The 16,105-nt window shown below is 50.1% G+C and overlaps 2 protein-coding genes across 11 annotated transcripts in view; one reads left to right on the plus strand and one right to left on the minus strand.

Annotated features, from left to right (window-relative positions):
* The window catches only part of LOC144136741 (beta-1,3-galactosyltransferase 1-like), a 93,636-nt gene extending 88,483 nt beyond the window's left edge, over nucleotides 1-5,153 (plus strand). For all 7 annotated transcript variants that reach the window (XM_077669320.1, XM_077669318.1, XM_077669322.1 and 4 more), the window contains one exon: nucleotides 2,869-5,153. In XM_077669320.1, the coding sequence (XP_077525446.1) occupies nucleotides 2,875-3,816 (942 nt within the window). In that variant the 5' untranslated portion in view covers nucleotides 2,869-2,874 and the 3' untranslated portion in view covers nucleotides 3,817-5,153. The remainder of the gene's footprint in view (nucleotides 1-2,868) is intronic.
* Nucleotides 5,154-9,340: 4,187 nt separating this feature from the next.
* The window catches only part of LOC144136742 (facilitated trehalose transporter Tret1-like), a 49,291-nt gene continuing 42,526 nt past the window's right edge, over nucleotides 9,341-16,105 (minus strand). For all 4 annotated transcript variants that reach the window (XM_077669325.1, XM_077669326.1, XM_077669324.1 and 1 more), the window contains exons 3-6: nucleotides 14,758-14,936; nucleotides 13,638-13,855; nucleotides 12,151-12,424; nucleotides 9,341-10,228 (exon numbers count right to left, since the gene is read on the minus strand). In XM_077669325.1, coding sequence (XP_077525451.1) covers nucleotides 9,725-10,228; nucleotides 12,151-12,424; nucleotides 13,638-13,855; nucleotides 14,758-14,936 — 1,175 coding nt within the window. In that variant the 3' untranslated portion in view covers nucleotides 9,341-9,724. The remainder of the gene's footprint in view (nucleotides 10,229-12,150; nucleotides 12,425-13,637; nucleotides 13,856-14,757; nucleotides 14,937-16,105) is intronic.

Here is a 16,105-nt window from a genome sequence, read left to right on the forward strand (position 1 = left end):
CCCAACAGTGGTCGAGCCGGCTGGCGGCCGGGATTGCGCACAAGGCTTTGGAAGAGTCCATTTGATGTGACGTAATTCCTGGGGGCAACAGGGAAAAAGGGAATGACTTCGTGCCTGCAGAGAAGTTTTCGGGACATACACGCCACGTAAAAACCGGAATTTTCTCGCTATCTAGCGTCGGAACCTGACTGTGAGGGATGCACTGCGCGTGTGACGCAGATAAGTGCCGAGCACACCCCTCGGTTGGTGGCCGCTTGCTGAGTACGTCACAGTCGAGTTTTTTACTGTGCTAGCGGTTGTACTAGCTCTTAGCCAATCTTTACGACGTCGTTGGCGTTCGCACTGCAAGCGCCGACAACCCGGCACGCTGACTGGTCAGCACATAGTGACGTCACGTATGGCGTCATTACAACCGCGCCACTACAGCGCAGAGAATGAGAGGAAGAACTTCCACTCCTGCGACCCCCCCAGATTAAACGTCATGTGTCTGAAATTCCTCCATTCTCTTCACATTATACCCAACGCTGAACGTTCGCGTTACGGACCTGTAACCTTCCTGTGAATTTTTCGCGATATCCGCGTTAAAAAAAACGCAGTGCTGTAATGGTGGCTTGTTGATTCGTCATCATCAGGTTGGCGCGCTATACTTTGGCACAAGGACTATAGTTACAAAAAACAGACAAGACAGGTACGCGCGCACGTACCTGTCTTGTCCCGTTTTTTTGTAACTAGTCATTGTGCCATAGTATAGCGTGACAACCTGAAGTTTAAAAATGTGTATACAAATGCAAAATGCATGCAGTCCAAATTTATATAAAGCTGGTTGAGTGCGTGTCGGCAGAATAGAGCTAACAATGTCCTTCTCGGTCCAGCGGTCATCTGTATAGAGAGAGGAAACGGCGAGGAAGAGTGGCGTTTGTTCTTGACCTCGCAAAATAAGTCTCCAGTGAGATGTACTGAAACGGCCGATTCAACTCCCTTGAGGACGAGCGTACGCTTCTTCTCGTCAAGCTCCTGCACCGAGAAGTTTACTAGGACAGGAGCGGGTGACGCGCCGAGAGCGCATGCTTTTCTACACGATGATTCTTGCAAGAGACACCTCTTTTGACTCGTAAAAGGCTCGCTACTCTTGACCATGTTCAGTAGACTTTTTTACGACTAGGTTTATTTCAGTTCTTTACGCATCTGCCAAAAGGAACCCGACCTGAATGAATGAATGAATGAATGAATGAATGAATGAATGAATGAATGAATGAATGAATGAATGAATGAATGAATGAATGAATGAATGAACTTCTGTTGAGACAGAGGAAGGCATGTGGCCATGGTTGGGGGAAATGAAACATCCTTTTGGCGCTCTTTGACACCAATAAACCCTGAATCACTAACTCCCCAGTCTCGTGGCTTTTTGGCTGTGGCCACCCCGGACGGGAGTACCGTGCCTCAGCTCCCTCCAGTTCTACAATTCCGGGCCTTCCACAGTTCAATGTGGAACATATTGCGTCGGCCGTCAAACTCTTCGTGAAAACAACTTTGATGAAATTTTTCTCCGACTTCCCATCCTTTGGTAATGCCGTCAGGCTCCCACTTAGAGAATAAGCGTAAAGTCTTAGCTTATTATTAGTTGAACCTCCGATCCGGAGGTTAAGCTGAAGCCCGTCCGACTGGCCGAAGCCGCCGCTAGGGTCCAAGGATTCCCGGCTGTCGTCTGGGTGGAAAGGCTACAACCTCTCCTGCATCTGTTGGACAAATAAAGTTTCACAATCCAATCCAATCCGATTCACCACTTCAGTCGAAGCTACGGGCGCGAGGCGACGGCTTCTGACGGTGCCCTGCTGTCAGGCTACGCGCTTGCGAGCCAGTCTTTCAGATCTGGAAGCCGTCGCTTCGCGCTCGCATAGCTTCTTCCGCGCGGCTGCTGAAAGCTGTCCACCTCATTGCACGCCTTCCTCGGTGTGCTGCGCACGGATCACGTGTCGCCGCTCCCATCGCTTTCGCTGGCCGCGTGCGCTCGTGTTGCGCTCGATTCGGATAGAACGGCCGCTTGGAGAAGCCAGCGCCGGCAGGTTCCCAGTTTCGATCCTCGAAGGCTGGAGGGAGGCGCGTTTCCCTCTTTGTGCTATGGACGCCGGGCCTTGGAATTTCAAGATCGCTAGCGGCCATCGCGGGTCTGTGACGGGGGAAGTGCGATGCCGTTCAAACGTAGTACCTTCCGAAGAGGACGCCTTCCCAAGCGGCGATTTCGCAGAGTAGGTTCCTGTGTTTGTTCCTTAAGCAAGGTTCCCTCCGTCTTCTTGCTAATCATCGTTACATTCTACGGATTCGGTGCGGCCACGCCAATGTTTAGAAAGCTACCAATGGGTTACGGCTGCTGGTTTGGCTAATTTGCTCTTAAACTATACGTTGTACCCCCCTCCCTTTCATACAAAGGCACGCAAGCTATGCGAGTGCCGACTGCAGCGACCACATGGACCGAAGCGAACATCCATACCTGCTTCGGATGAGAGAAGTTATTGTTCTGTTACATTTATGCTGCTTCGTTCCATTTTATTATTGCCTTTTCGAAAACGCTGCGGAAATTTGTACTTTATGGCCTGCGCCAGAGAAACCTTCGCGCTTCATACTCACATGATCTAAAAACACTCCGCGACATTACATAGGTATAGCTGCATTCTCCCGATTGTCGCGCGCTTTCGGTTTTCCGCGACATACCCAATGCATAATCAATGCCATATAATAGAGCTCGCTGTCGGCGGCTGGCGCAGCGTTCCAGCTCATACATATATCGATTGTCTCTGGCGTCGTACTGGCGCACTGCCTGTTCCCCTTGAAACGTTATGTGCTTTTCTCTTTACCGCTCTTTCGCAGGACGACATGGCTTCTCTGGCGGTGCGCCTTCTTCCGCGGCTAGCCGCCGTGGCCGTCTGCCTGCTGTTCTGCTACGGCATCCTCTACCGGAACATGAATAGCGGCCGCCACAGGCCGGACATGTCCTGGTTGCTGGCGCAGCAGAACCTGCGGCTGCTCGTGCCCAACGACTCGACGCTGCTTTCCAGCCCGCGGCACCCGTGCCCCCGCTTCCTGCTCGTCGTCATCTGCTCCTCGGTGCCCAACGGGGCCGCGCGCCGCGCCCTGCGCGAGACGTGGCTCCGGGACGCCTCCTCGGTGGCCGTGCGGGCCTTCTTCCTGCTGGGGCGCACGTCCAACGCGTCGCTCCAGGAGGAGGTGCGCGCCGAGAGCGACCTCTTTGGCGACATCATCCAGGCCGACTTCCTGGACACGTACAACAACCTGACGGTCAAGTCCGTGGTGCTGCTCAAGTGGGCGGACCGCCACTGTCCGCTCTCCCGCTACGTCCTCAAGACGGACGACGACATGTACGTAAACGTGCCCAACCTCGTGAGCCAGCTGCGCGCCAAGGGCGGACGGCGGCTCCTGCTCGGCTGCCTGATCCGCGGCGCCACGCCCGTCCGCGACTGGACCTCCAAGTGGTACGTGCCGCCGTTCGTGTACACGCATCACACGTACCCGGACTACCTGTCCGGCACGGGCTACGTCATGTCCAGCGACGTCGTCGGCCCGCTGTTCCGCGCAGCGCTCGACACGCCCTTCTTCTTCATGGAGGACATCTTTGTCACCGGCATGGTTGCGCAGAAGCTCGGCCTCAAGCCGGTCAACTCGAACGGCTTCAAGTTCTACAAGCGCAAAAACGAACCGTGCCAGTTCCGTCGGCTCGTGACGGCGCACTCGATGACGCCGGACGAGCTGCGTGCCATGTGGACCAAGGTGCACGACGGGGCCATCAAGTGCTCCTGATGGTGACCTCAGGGCGCCCCCGGGGCGCCCTCGGTCAGGTCTCGATTGTCGTTGCCGCCTAGGAGACTGCCGCGCCGCTGAGTTGTCGGCTCTCGCAGCCGCCTGGTTGTGAGGTAGAGGTGCCATCTCTACCGCTTAGCCGCCGCGTACTGTTTCCTGCAGTTGCCTGGAAAGAAGGTGCCTCGGTGTGAAGGGGCGAAGTGCTTTTCGCGAATCAGGGGTTAGTATTCTCCGGCCAGCGAGGCCAAGAACGGGTATATTTCTAAAGGGTGGGCTGCTGCGCGGTTTGTGGGAATCCTCATTCAACCGCTTCACCTGTCGTATTCGCACAGCATTTCCTAGACGACGTTCTTCCTGCCATGCCAATTTCGCCGTAACAAAAAAAAAAGGCATGGCAGCAAGCTGACATGACGTGTATTCTTTACGCCGATTAGAACAAAGCCAAAGAGGGCGTTCTTTCCCAACGTGCTTGGACACTAAAAACCGGGCTTTAGCACGCTACTAGTAATACGCTTCTGTCCAGGTAACTGTGGAAAACCTCAGTGGTCGCGGAAGGTCTGGCCCTTCACTCTTGTCGATGCACATTTTGTGAAAAACCTGTGCGGCTTCCATGCGATGCCTGGTGACGAGACATCGCCGATGTGATATGCGAAGCTAGTGCTGCACGTATGCGCAAGGGTTAGCGTGTGGTGCTTGGCCAGTGCTGTCTGTGCGTTTCCACCAACATGAGCGCAACGCAAGAAAGTCACCGGTGCTTTTGCCTCGTACCACGCAGAAGGCTCGCCACACGGAGCACACCACTCATTCACCGCGCGTATGTACTACTACGTGGGGAGCCGCTGCTTCCAGTTAATGCAAGTGCCATGACGTGGAAACGCCCCGTTGTGATCGAATAATCGAAGTCATGGGGCGAGGGAGAAATAGTGGCCAGAAGCCATATTGTTGCACTCTGATATTTTGTTGTGTCTGTTTTGTTTTCGAAGATGTCACTCGGGAGATGACGACGGCATAGCCTGTAACGCTTGTGAGAGGAGTAGAGAAGGAGGCGAAGAGAACGCTGCTTAGAAAATGCAATAGCCTTCCTATTGTTGTTCATTTCTTAAGCTACGCTTTTTTCTTTTTATACCGTTTGTCAGAAAAGGTGATTACTGGCTCCTTGTTAACCTGTGTTGTTTTAGCGTCGTCGTGACGAAGCAGTGGCGGTGCGTATACTCATCGTATGCATTTCAGCGTGTCACACATGTACTGGTAGAAATGTTGTAAATGTCACACAGTGCACTACGGCACGTTTGTACGTTGTTATTACAAAGAAACTAGAAGATTTTATATATAATGAAGATCGATGTCGAGTGTGTATTTTTCCTTTGTTGGCGCTATATCGCCGATGCGTCAATGGGCCACACTGGTGGCAACGGGAAGTCGCATTCTTAACATGTGGCTTTTATCACGCACCAATCTCTGCATTTATCTGGGATATGTACTGAATCTAATTTTGCGGCCATCGGAGCCCTCCTGTCAACGGTACGCACTTTAGCAGCTGAATTATACTTGGCTTAGCTACTTAAGTCGTCAACTCCGCTAAAGGCTGTCCTTTTTGATCAAGGTTGAAAACTAGTGTCACCTGCCTGTGGCAGTACTTGCTGCGAGTCTAAACTGTGTGGGGTTTCCGGGTGTGGTCTCTGGACGAAAACGTGTGATGCGCAGGCCCCCGTTCTCGGAGCCACTAGTGCGATACTGCGGCTGACAATGGCGGTGAAGTTATAAAACACGACAGGCGTGCTAATTCGTAATTTGTCGGCGTGTAAACTAACTTTTTTTTTGCAGCTGCTGATCATATTGCTGCGATGTGCTCAAGTACAAAATGTGGTTTTATACTAGCTCGCTGTTACCAGACTCCACCTGCCAGGTTTCGGTAGTTTGAAGACATAAATATCGTTCTTGGCAGTACCGGTCACATCTTAAGGATGTGGATCATGCTCGGATATTGAGTATTGGGAGCGACTGGAATCTTGCTCCTGCGAAACCGTGGGACCCTTTTCCACTATGCCTTAGACGTGACCATGGTTGTTGACATTGTCTTGGAATGTGATCTGAGACCATGAAGATCGTCTTGATAGGACGAGTCCAGAGTGGAAGCGTCGACCTGACTTGCTGCCACAAGGTTCAGTGGACCATCAAAAGGTGGGTGTATAACGGTATAAGCGGTCCTTGGCCGCTAGTTGGCTAGAGTACATGTAACTCTGTAATGGTCCTTGGCTATGAAGACATTACATTTTGCAGGCGAGGCTATGCACTCAGCTGGGAAATGTTTGTCAGCCTCCGTTGCACATGGCAAAAGGAACACAACCCACAGACAACGTTCATTCGTGGTGAACGAAGACATGTATGAGCGATTCTTGGCATCTTTCGTCGCTTGCTTTACCACAGCAGTACCTACTTGGCATGCCCTTAGTAGCAGCAAGATTCAAGGGATATGGATGCTCGGGACTAGATGGTCATATCCTTAGTCACAATTTCACTGCATAAAAACCTTCTTTCCACACCAAAGCTTACCCTGACAGCGAATTCCTCTATGCAGAGTTATGCATCTGTGCTGTCAACAGTGTGCAACTACCGATATCTACGATAGACCTTTCAATACTTCCACAGAATCACACAAACTACCTTGTTGCCCACCTTGTTACAGCCCAGCACACTATGGATGCGATCGGCGATTACTAGGTCGGATTCTTGATTTAACGAGCGCAAAAACATCGGGTTTGTACACGCGCTGTTCTTACACTTCACTCTACACCGTGCTTGCGTTCTCCAGAACGCCCTCTTTTACGATAATGAAAAATCATGGTTTGGAAGTATATGAAAACAGGAGAGCGGCACGTGGTCTACAAACGCTTCATGCCTTTGGAACATGGGTTCTTCGGTGTTGACCTGCGTTGGTTGCTGAGGGAAACGCGGCAAGAAGATTTTCGCACGTGTTACGCGTTGCTTTCAGCGCTTCCACAATTTTCGCACGACCTCGCAAGTAAGTCTCCGATGTCGCTCTCGCCGAGAAATTGTTTCCATCTAAATTCGCCTGCTTGTTCAACTAGCTCTTCCCGCAGTGCGAACTCCCTGTGACTCAGCAAACATTCCATGTATGCGGTCAATTTCATTATAAACACCACTATTTAGTTCCAAGACTATGAGGAGAATGCGTGTGCGTGTAAGAACTTGCAGGGGGGCGGCAACCTCTCATCAGAGCATAGGATTCGAGAACCATGGCTCGCCAAGCAAGATGAGGTATTGCTTGAAGTCCGCTGCTTCTTTGTATGTATGTGGCTGATCGCTATAACCCTTTTCAGCCTTGGATTTTTTCGTACAATCTGGGGTGTTTTTATTGATTTATTTAGCTTATTTACCAAGGATAGAACCGAAAAGCATAAAGATAACGAGCGCATGCACAGATGCTGAATGCTGGTAATGTGACCTCGTATCAGGACGCGTGGGCTTAGTGGTAGCAGTAGGAATGAATTCTGCTTACGATATTTTGCCCATTCCCCTCGGCGCAGATATTTTCATGCGATAGAAAAATGACACCATGATTACTCTGAGCATAACTGAAGGCTATGGCAGAAACTGTTGCTCATGGAAAGCCTTAAAACGATTTTTTTTTCAAGCGCGGGTCTGTATATGCGTTCTTCCGATCGATCCTGACTGTCCCGGTGCACTGTTCCTGCTTTTTAGAAGCAAAATAGCCAGTGGCCGATTGGGTTCTATTAAACATGTGCAGCCGTTCAACCGAGAAAAGCAAAATAAAGACATGGGAATTAGAGCGGACACTCTTCCATGGGGGGAGCAGTGGGGAAAATTATAGCACCTGCAGCGCGACCCGACATACGCTTCCGCGTACCGCCAGTGCGCACGCGCTGGTTGGTCCCTCCATCCTCTTCAATAAACGTTCACTCACACGCACTCACTCGGTTTAACTACGTTCAACCCTACCACTTCTCGCATTTTCTCTGCGATGGCTAGGCTGAGGGAGCGAGTATTTTCAGGCGGTGAGGTGTAGTGTTTCTGTAGACTTCAGAGCCACTTTGAATTCGTACTTGTCGAGGTAAGGAAAATTGAATCGTTGCGAGTCTCGTCTTGTACTAAGGTATATCGTTTTCCAGCAGGTCATAGTCTCCTGTTCCTCGATGCTTCCCGTGGTTTGTTCTTGTATATTTTTTTGACGTTGCGGAAGGACCCTGTCGCCGGTTCGCACCCTTAAGTCAGGTCGTCTTCCATAATTCGGTTGCGGTGAGTCTGTTGTTCAGTCTCTCTTACCTGAAAACCTTGTCGTTCAGTCATACCACAGTAAAAACAAATTTTCCTATACGCTAAAAAAGGCAGTAAGCGGTCCTCCTGCGCACTTCCTAATTGGCCAGGGTACGCTGGCCAAGCTGTGGAATATATTTCCACCACTAAAAATACGAAACACGGTTAGAACAAAAACAGGCGCACTCTCCAAAACCTGCGAAGTTCTCACAGTTACCGAGATTTTTACCTAGGTTTCAGTCTACTTTATTTTCTAACCCCAAGACCTCCGGTGCCGTGTTTAAACGTCTCCTTCCAATGCTCACTCCGTTTAGTTTCTCTCTTTTCAGCTGGGAATATACCTCCGTTGCCATGCAGTACGCATTCCGGACGAATGCACTAGAGGGCAGTTTACTATCGTTTTACTCCCTTAGTGGGTAGTTAATATGTACAGCATAGCTGCAATGCTTGTATGAGGCCCAGCGGCCTCCTAGGTGATTAGGGCTGTCGGAAGTTGTCCGGTACTCTAAGCCTAACAACATTCTGTGGTGAGAGCCGGCTGCGCCATAACCCTAGTTAGGGTTAGCGCGGCGCCGGTCACGCGAAAACTTTAAAGCCCACTAACTGTGTAGCACCGTTACTCAAGAAGACAATAGTGGCGTCCAATGATGCCGCTTGCGGTAAGGAGTCCATGGACAGTATTCTAGCTGCGATCCTCGAGCTTCTTCCGGAGATGTGCCTGTTGATCCGGGAGACCATGCGGTGCACGTCGGCACAGCTCAGCCCCCTATCGGCCGTCTTTAATTCTGAACGATCTGCATGCTCAGCTTCCGCAAACCCACACCAGGACGCTTTCACTTAGAGAAAAAGATCTGAAGCGCAACTTTGCTGTTTTAAATAGATCTAAAGCAATTCTAGGAACAACACTTTCCTACCTGCACTTGCTCGACACAATAAACACAGATTCCTGACGTTCTCTTAAGAGGACATGCAAATAATAGTCTACTGCATTTATTACAAGGCAGAATGATTTTAGTTCAGTTATTGTCACCAGTAAAGTTGAAATAATTTACAAAATTGTCAGCACACAGAAGTCAGCCGTGAAAGAATAATACACGTCACAGCATGCACATATGATGACGACTTTGATTTTCCTCGTGCGCCATCTTCAGCGTCGCTGTCAACCACCACGAAAATCACGAAATTGTCATAAGTGGAGCCCACTTATGACAATTTAGCCCACTTATGGCCACTTTCTTAAATATAAGCCTTCAAGAATATATCATTTGCCCTCATATGACCCGGGGTGAAACGGTTAGCCATGGACAGGATCTTCAAGTATCAATGGCGCTGAGGTGAGAGTAAGCAACCGTATATGACTAGAACTGATGGATTCGCCAAGTAATACGATCATCTATACAGTTATTCGTTAGGCTAGGCAACAAAAGTAAATAACAGTACTGCCCTGCCCGCACCGAATACATACCGTACATACACCGAAATACATACCGAAACACACCAACACAGAAACCTACGACCATTCCAACGGCCTGCCACAAAGCCCTCTCTTTTTTTTTTTTGTCGCAGCGTTCATCGCGCCGTAGAATTAATCTCCCCGTAACTGCCACAAGAGTCACTCTTCAGCCTCGACGAGCCGCGAACCCGCGCCGAACATCTCTTCGATTTCTTCCAGAGTCTTTCCTTTGGTTTCTGGCAGGAACGCGGCCACCACCAGAAATCCCACGACCATGAAGCTCGCAAAAAACCAGTAGACGCCGTCCTCGCCGAACGCTGAGAGCATGTCGTTGTACTCCTTGGCGATGATCGTGCCGCAGGTGAAGTAGAAGCAGATGAGCATGCTGGTGGCGAGACCTTTCACTCGCAGCGGCAGCATCTCCCCCATGAGGATTGACGGCAGCGGGCTGAGGCCCACGGAGAAGCCCAGGAAGTAGAGGCACAGGGAGAACAGCGGAAGCCATCCGTAGGAGTGCACGAAACTAGGGCCCAGTGTGCGCTTGAAGTGGTAGAAGCAGCCGAGGATTATCAGGCTGATGCTGGACACTGCCAGTGAGAAGAGGAGGAGCGGTCGCCGTCCAAGGCGGTCCGTAAGCCGCGTGGCGAGGCCTACGAACAGCACCTGCGATCAAGCAAACGTTTTTTTTTTTTGTGCCCCATGAGTACAACATCCTCAGTAAATTCATTTACTCTGCGTTTTGCGCGGGAGGGGAGAGGGATGAGCGGAGAGAGACAGTGTACAAGCTTTGTCAATCGTTCAGAGCCCAAGGGCTTCTGGGCTGTGCCGTATGGCTGAGTATGCGTCGACATCGCTTCAAATCTTGTGGAAATATTGGGGGACAGTTGTGCTGACGCGCGATGATGGAGGTGGTCGGCCGCGTCGAGACGGAGGGGGGGGGGGGGGGGGGGAACAAGTTTTCCACAATCTGAAGGTGAGAGGGATGTTGATATCCACCGCTACAAAAGATAGGACTTCCGCCGATGATGCAAAAGAACTTAATCCCTTGAGCTCTTCCGACATATGCTGCAAGTTCACTGGAAAAACTGAGAAGCTGGCCTGCTCAGGGCAGTACTGACTAGCGCTGCCATGTTATGGGAAGGTTCGGAGGGAGTGCAGGGGTGTGACGTTGGAGGATGGACAAACGCAGTAATTTCTGAAGCGATGTAGTCGGGAACGGCGTTGTCTTTTGCTAAGATTTTTACATTGTAGCCGCATTTATTAATTGGTGAGGTATTTGTGCCTGTAGGTGGCAAATTGAGATTAATTTCTCTTGCATAACGCGTCTTTATGACCACGACGAGGTCATCCTGCTGTTATATACAGCCGTACACGGATACTTCGAAAGGTATCGGGAAATAGTTCGATATATACAGAATTCGATATATAAAAAGTATCAGTAGGCAAGCTTATCTGTAACCTAGAAACAAGAATTCATGCACCCACGCTAGGGACGTGCTTCTTGCAGTGACGTGCCACGCTAGCGCGCTGTGCAAGCCGCACAGCTCGCTATAGGCGTTCGTAGGCCTAAACTGCTACCCATCGAAGCCGGAGAGAACGGTTCTTTAGAACTAGCGACTGCCTATCGTCAAACGCCTAACCCTGTCACCAGTCCTATCAGCAGGAAAAGTTTGCGGGACGTGGGTATGCGGAAAAAAATTTATTCCTGCGCAGTAACAGAGGCCAATAGCCTGAATTGTATTAAGGTATCAAGAAATGGGCAGTCGGGGACAAAAGTCTGTGGACCACGTGTGCCTCAAACGAAGCCGAAAACTCGATTATTAGTCGGTGGCTGGAGGCCCTTTTTATGGAGATGAAAGAGCAAATTTTTAAGTTTCGACTCCACAAGCGTGGTCTCTAGCCGCCGGATGAACACGTGGTCCACAGACTTTCGTCCCCGACTGTTCATATTGCTTCCTCTAGTAATAACATGCGATTCGGTAGAGAGATAGAGCTACAATAAATGTTCTTGCGAGAACTTGCGTCACTCGAACTTTTGTGCTGATAGTTCATTATCGCTGATTAAAATTATTGTACAGATGATTTCCGCAACGCCATCGGCAGCGAAGCACGCCAGGCGAAAGCCGCCGCTAGGTTTTAGTTCACCGCATGATAGCGATGTGGTGGGGAAAATGAGCTCGGGAGACTGAAGGCCACACCCCACGTTCACTTCTTCGCACGCACCGCAGCCGATGCGTCTCCGCGTGCTGAAGGTGATGAACGGGCGTCGTTAGAAATAGCGCCACTTGTAGGGGCGCGGCGCTCAGTTCTATATATCGAATGACCGCCGAAATTGGAGTTCGTTATACTGCGCGACTGCGTGTAAATAGGTTTATGGTTTATGGGAGTTTAATGTCCCAAAGCGACTCAGGCTATGAGGGACGCCGTATAAATAGGATTTAAAGGGGATAATTTGCACGTTCGATATAGCCGATAATTCGAAATATCAGGATTCGATATATTCCGTCTCGACTTTATTAGTGCAAGAACTCGGCGGCCTACTGAGTTTCGTCACATTCAATGACGTGCACACTTAACGAGCTCACCTGTGCGGCCCCTACAATGATGGCACTGTCCGCGGCTGACAAGCTCGTTCCGGCGGCGGCGAATATGTCTTGCGTGTAGAACAGCATGACCACGATGCCTGAGAACTGTTGCAGGAACAGCGCGCCCAGCGTGCACAAGAACGGCTTGTAGACCCACGGCCGCATCAGCTCGGCCACGGTCAGCGAAGATTCAGCGTTGGCGGCCATGGTCACGGCTTGGTGCATGGCCTCGAACTCTTGGGCCACATCCGGTCCACGGTAAAACTGCAGAGCTCTGCGGAAGCGGGCGGCGACAAGCAGTGGAGTACGAGACGCCATACTTACGTTAAGATAGTTGATGCATCGATACTTTATATGCTTTAACATTCCATTGGCACTGTAATGCGCTTCGGCTGATATTTGGCATTTCGCATATGAGGTCGATCAAATTTGTCCAGCTATCTCGTTATGCAACCCAGTACAAGTCAGGTAACCATCCATATATACCGCGTGTTATGGGGAATGCTAAGCAATTTTCTGAAATAGGATTTCTTGGGTAAAAATATGGTTTTTGAAGGCAAGGTATTGCCAGGCTTGGCGGACAGCAGAAAACCGGTGAATTATTTTAACCAGTAAGGTGGTTAACTAATTTTCAATACTAAACTTTTTAATTGTTAGAGTTAGGCGCCTGGTTGCAATTAGCGATCTGTAGCCGGCCGTTAGCAACCGCTATATCAGTTTTTAAAATTTCGAAAACGCGAATACCCTCGGCGCTGTGGCCCAACACACTTTGGCTACATCGTGCCAAACTGCGTGCACTTTTGAATAGCATGCAGGCAATGAAATCCCTCCATCGCACGTAACTAGTCGAAATAGCCAAATTTTGTCGAACCACAGCGGCTAAAGTAATCGCGTTTTCTAAATTCCAAGAACTGGTATGCTGGTTACTAACGACCGGCTACATATCTCTAATTGCAACCAGGCGCCTAATTCTAATAGTTGAAAAGTTAATTATTGAAAATTAGTTAACCGTCTCACTTGTTAAGATGATTCACCGGTTTTCTGGTGTCCGCTAACACTGGCAATACCACGCCGCGAAGCCCATGTTTTAACCTAAAAAATCCTATTTTTGAAAATCACTTAACATTCAAGGTTTTTTTATTACAGATTATTACACTTTGTTACAGTCTTCCCTGTAACACCCGGTATATACCACAAAGCGTCACACGCTAAAAGGAACCGTAGCATTAGTTGAAAATGTAAGTACTAGGTGATTTGAGTTACGAAACCGACATGCTCTCGCGCGCAAGTAAGCGTTTGAAACACACACGCCTGGAGAGGCTTGCACTTAACAGTGAACAGGGAAGCGGGAAGAAGGCAGAAAGAAACTCTTCTGCGGCGTGTACATTTTCTTACACTAGTACATCTTCTTCCCCCATCAGGCACGCAATGCACTCTGTATTTCAAGAGTGACATCCACATTCTGCACGTCCTCGGCCGCGGCTCACCTCAGCGCCGATCCGTGGCGGCCCACTTGGAGGAGCCAGCGTGGCGAACCGGCGAGCAGGGGCAGAATGATGGCCATGGCGACAGCGGGAACGATGCTTGCTGCGGCCAAGAGTTCGTACGGCAGCCACTTTCCCATGACGTAGGCCATCAGGATGCCGAACGTGATAGCCATCGTGCAGATGGTGTCCAGAAGTCCTCGTATCTCCTTGGGACTGACCTATGGTTCAGGGGTAACGCGTTGTAGAGAGGGGTGCCGAAAGTCACGTGCATCCCGTACAGCAAATAATCAAAACGGCACAGTGTGGCGAACGAACCGTCAGCAGCTTATGGAGGTATATATGCTGTAGGGACGAATGGTATCAACCTACTCGCTAGCGTCCAAGGGTAGTGTTCCGTCACGTTCTCTTTTCTTTTCTCCTCTGCATCCTCACTTACAAAACCCACTCTGGGTTGACCTAGCACGCTGGCACGTGTAAACGACTGTACCTAAACCAAAGTGGTGAATGGCTCGGGTGTATAAATGTACAACAGGGCGCATATAATGTTTTGTCATGCATGGCATCGCTCATGCAAGCACGACAATGACCTTGATTGGAGATGGTGGTGTAAGAAGCGAGGAAATAAATGGCGTCAACGTCAGAGCGAATTATGTTGTACAGTTCATGCGATCACCATAGCATGAACACTTTCCATAGAGTGCGCTGTGCTTAAGTCTGGAACCTGCTTTCTCCGTTTCCATGGTGCGCTGGTTCTTCACCAGAACGATGTTGAGGACGCGCTGTTGTATGCCGCAATACTAACAATGCTGGAGTGCTCCGAACATCGCACAGCAAAATGAAGACACTCGTCATAGTGTGCGAAACGAAAGCTATTTTTGCAACACCAAATCGATGAGTACAAAGCTGTTATTTGGGCGGCGCCATAAAAGGTGTCCACTACTTCCGTTAGCAGCAGTGGCGGTGCATTCGGTTCCAGACAATCTGAACTTTATGGGGGACAGAATTGCTTGTTTGTTTGTTTTTAGGGCGAGGGGGAGGGGGGGGGGGGGGCAGCGCGTCAGATCGAATTAAGCGATTTAAAATTAACGAGATCACACTAAAATGTGGAGAACGTGGTTACCTCTGACACAAAAACGGGCACTGTGAGGGCGACAGCACCCGTTGCGAGCCCAGTCAGCACCCGGCCCAGCAGGAGCATCCAGGGGGCGAAGCCTGTCGCGATGAGCACCCAGCCCGTGATGTGAATGGCGGCGCTGGCCACGAGGGTGTACCTCCTCCCCAGGTACCGGATGGACTGCCCTGCAGAGAGCAAAACGCGCCGTTGACAAAGTGCTCCCTCGACACTGCTTATTTCCTGCTTATTTAGCTACAGAAAACAGAATGGAAGGAAGTTGTACGTCAGGGCAGAGTTTCGAAGTTGTTCTAATTAAAAAAGACTACCAGATGTGTTACCTGCAGCCGGAAATTACCACTCAAGCGTTTTTGAGGCTTTGGCAGGATTTGGATTTACTGTAAACACTTATCTCTTTTATTATTATTGTCGCAACCAGTAGTATGCGTGCGAAATGGGCCCAGTGAAGCACTGATGTGGCGACGCAAGGTTTCAACGCTGATCGATCTTATCTTCACAGACTGTTATCATCGCTGGAAGCCGCAAGCATGGAGGAAAGGCGCGGCATGACGAGGTGACCTACTCCAATAATTACAATGGTTGTCGGAACCTTGTGTCAAGCGGACTTGCTTACCGACTCTAGATTTTCAAGAACGGAAGCGCCGTACAGACTCGCAACGCAAATCGTCATTCCAGGTGCGACCATTTCGGTAAGGAGTGCGGCTGGTGCAACTCCGTCGTCAGTGGTGTGCGTAGTACTGTCCTTTGAAATCTGGGCACAGTTTACAACCCCCATAGAGACTAAGAAAATTGAATGCTTGACACGGGATGTAGCAGTCAAGCCACCTATTTATAAGCACAGTGCTTCACGGGTTCATGTACGGATGCAGGCAGTTACAATCTACGCGCAAACAAATTGTCGATATGCACCGTAGCAGTGGCCTAGTTGCTTGAGCATCCGCCTCGTGCGCGGGAGGTTCGATATTGTGTCACCGGGTACCCGCCGGCGACACACTGAGTACCAGCTTTTTCCTGGCCTAGTGCTCGGCTTCTTTAAGATGAAATACATGGAGAACGGGTCTGTGAGCCCACCTTGAGTCGATCAAACGCATTGTGCCATGGCGGTCTTTGGCCACCGATGCCCGTGCGCCATTAAAATTAATCATTATCATCATATTGTCGATATGGACTGAACTCGCAGAAGACACATTCGTGTGTTTGTAAACAGTCTTCTAAATGTGAAATTATGTTTTGTTTTTATTTCACGTACTGGAAGGGACCTCACAGGAATGAGAGCGGGCTGGAAAGAAAAGCAAGGCTAGCTGTTTACGACTGATCGATGGCTGCCCGCGTCTGT

The sequence above is a fragment of the Amblyomma americanum genome, chromosome 6 (genome assembly GCF_052857255.1).
Source record: "Amblyomma americanum isolate KBUSLIRL-KWMA chromosome 6, ASM5285725v1, whole genome shotgun sequence".
Lineage (NCBI taxonomy): Eukaryota > Metazoa > Arthropoda > Arachnida > Ixodida > Ixodidae > Amblyomma > Amblyomma americanum.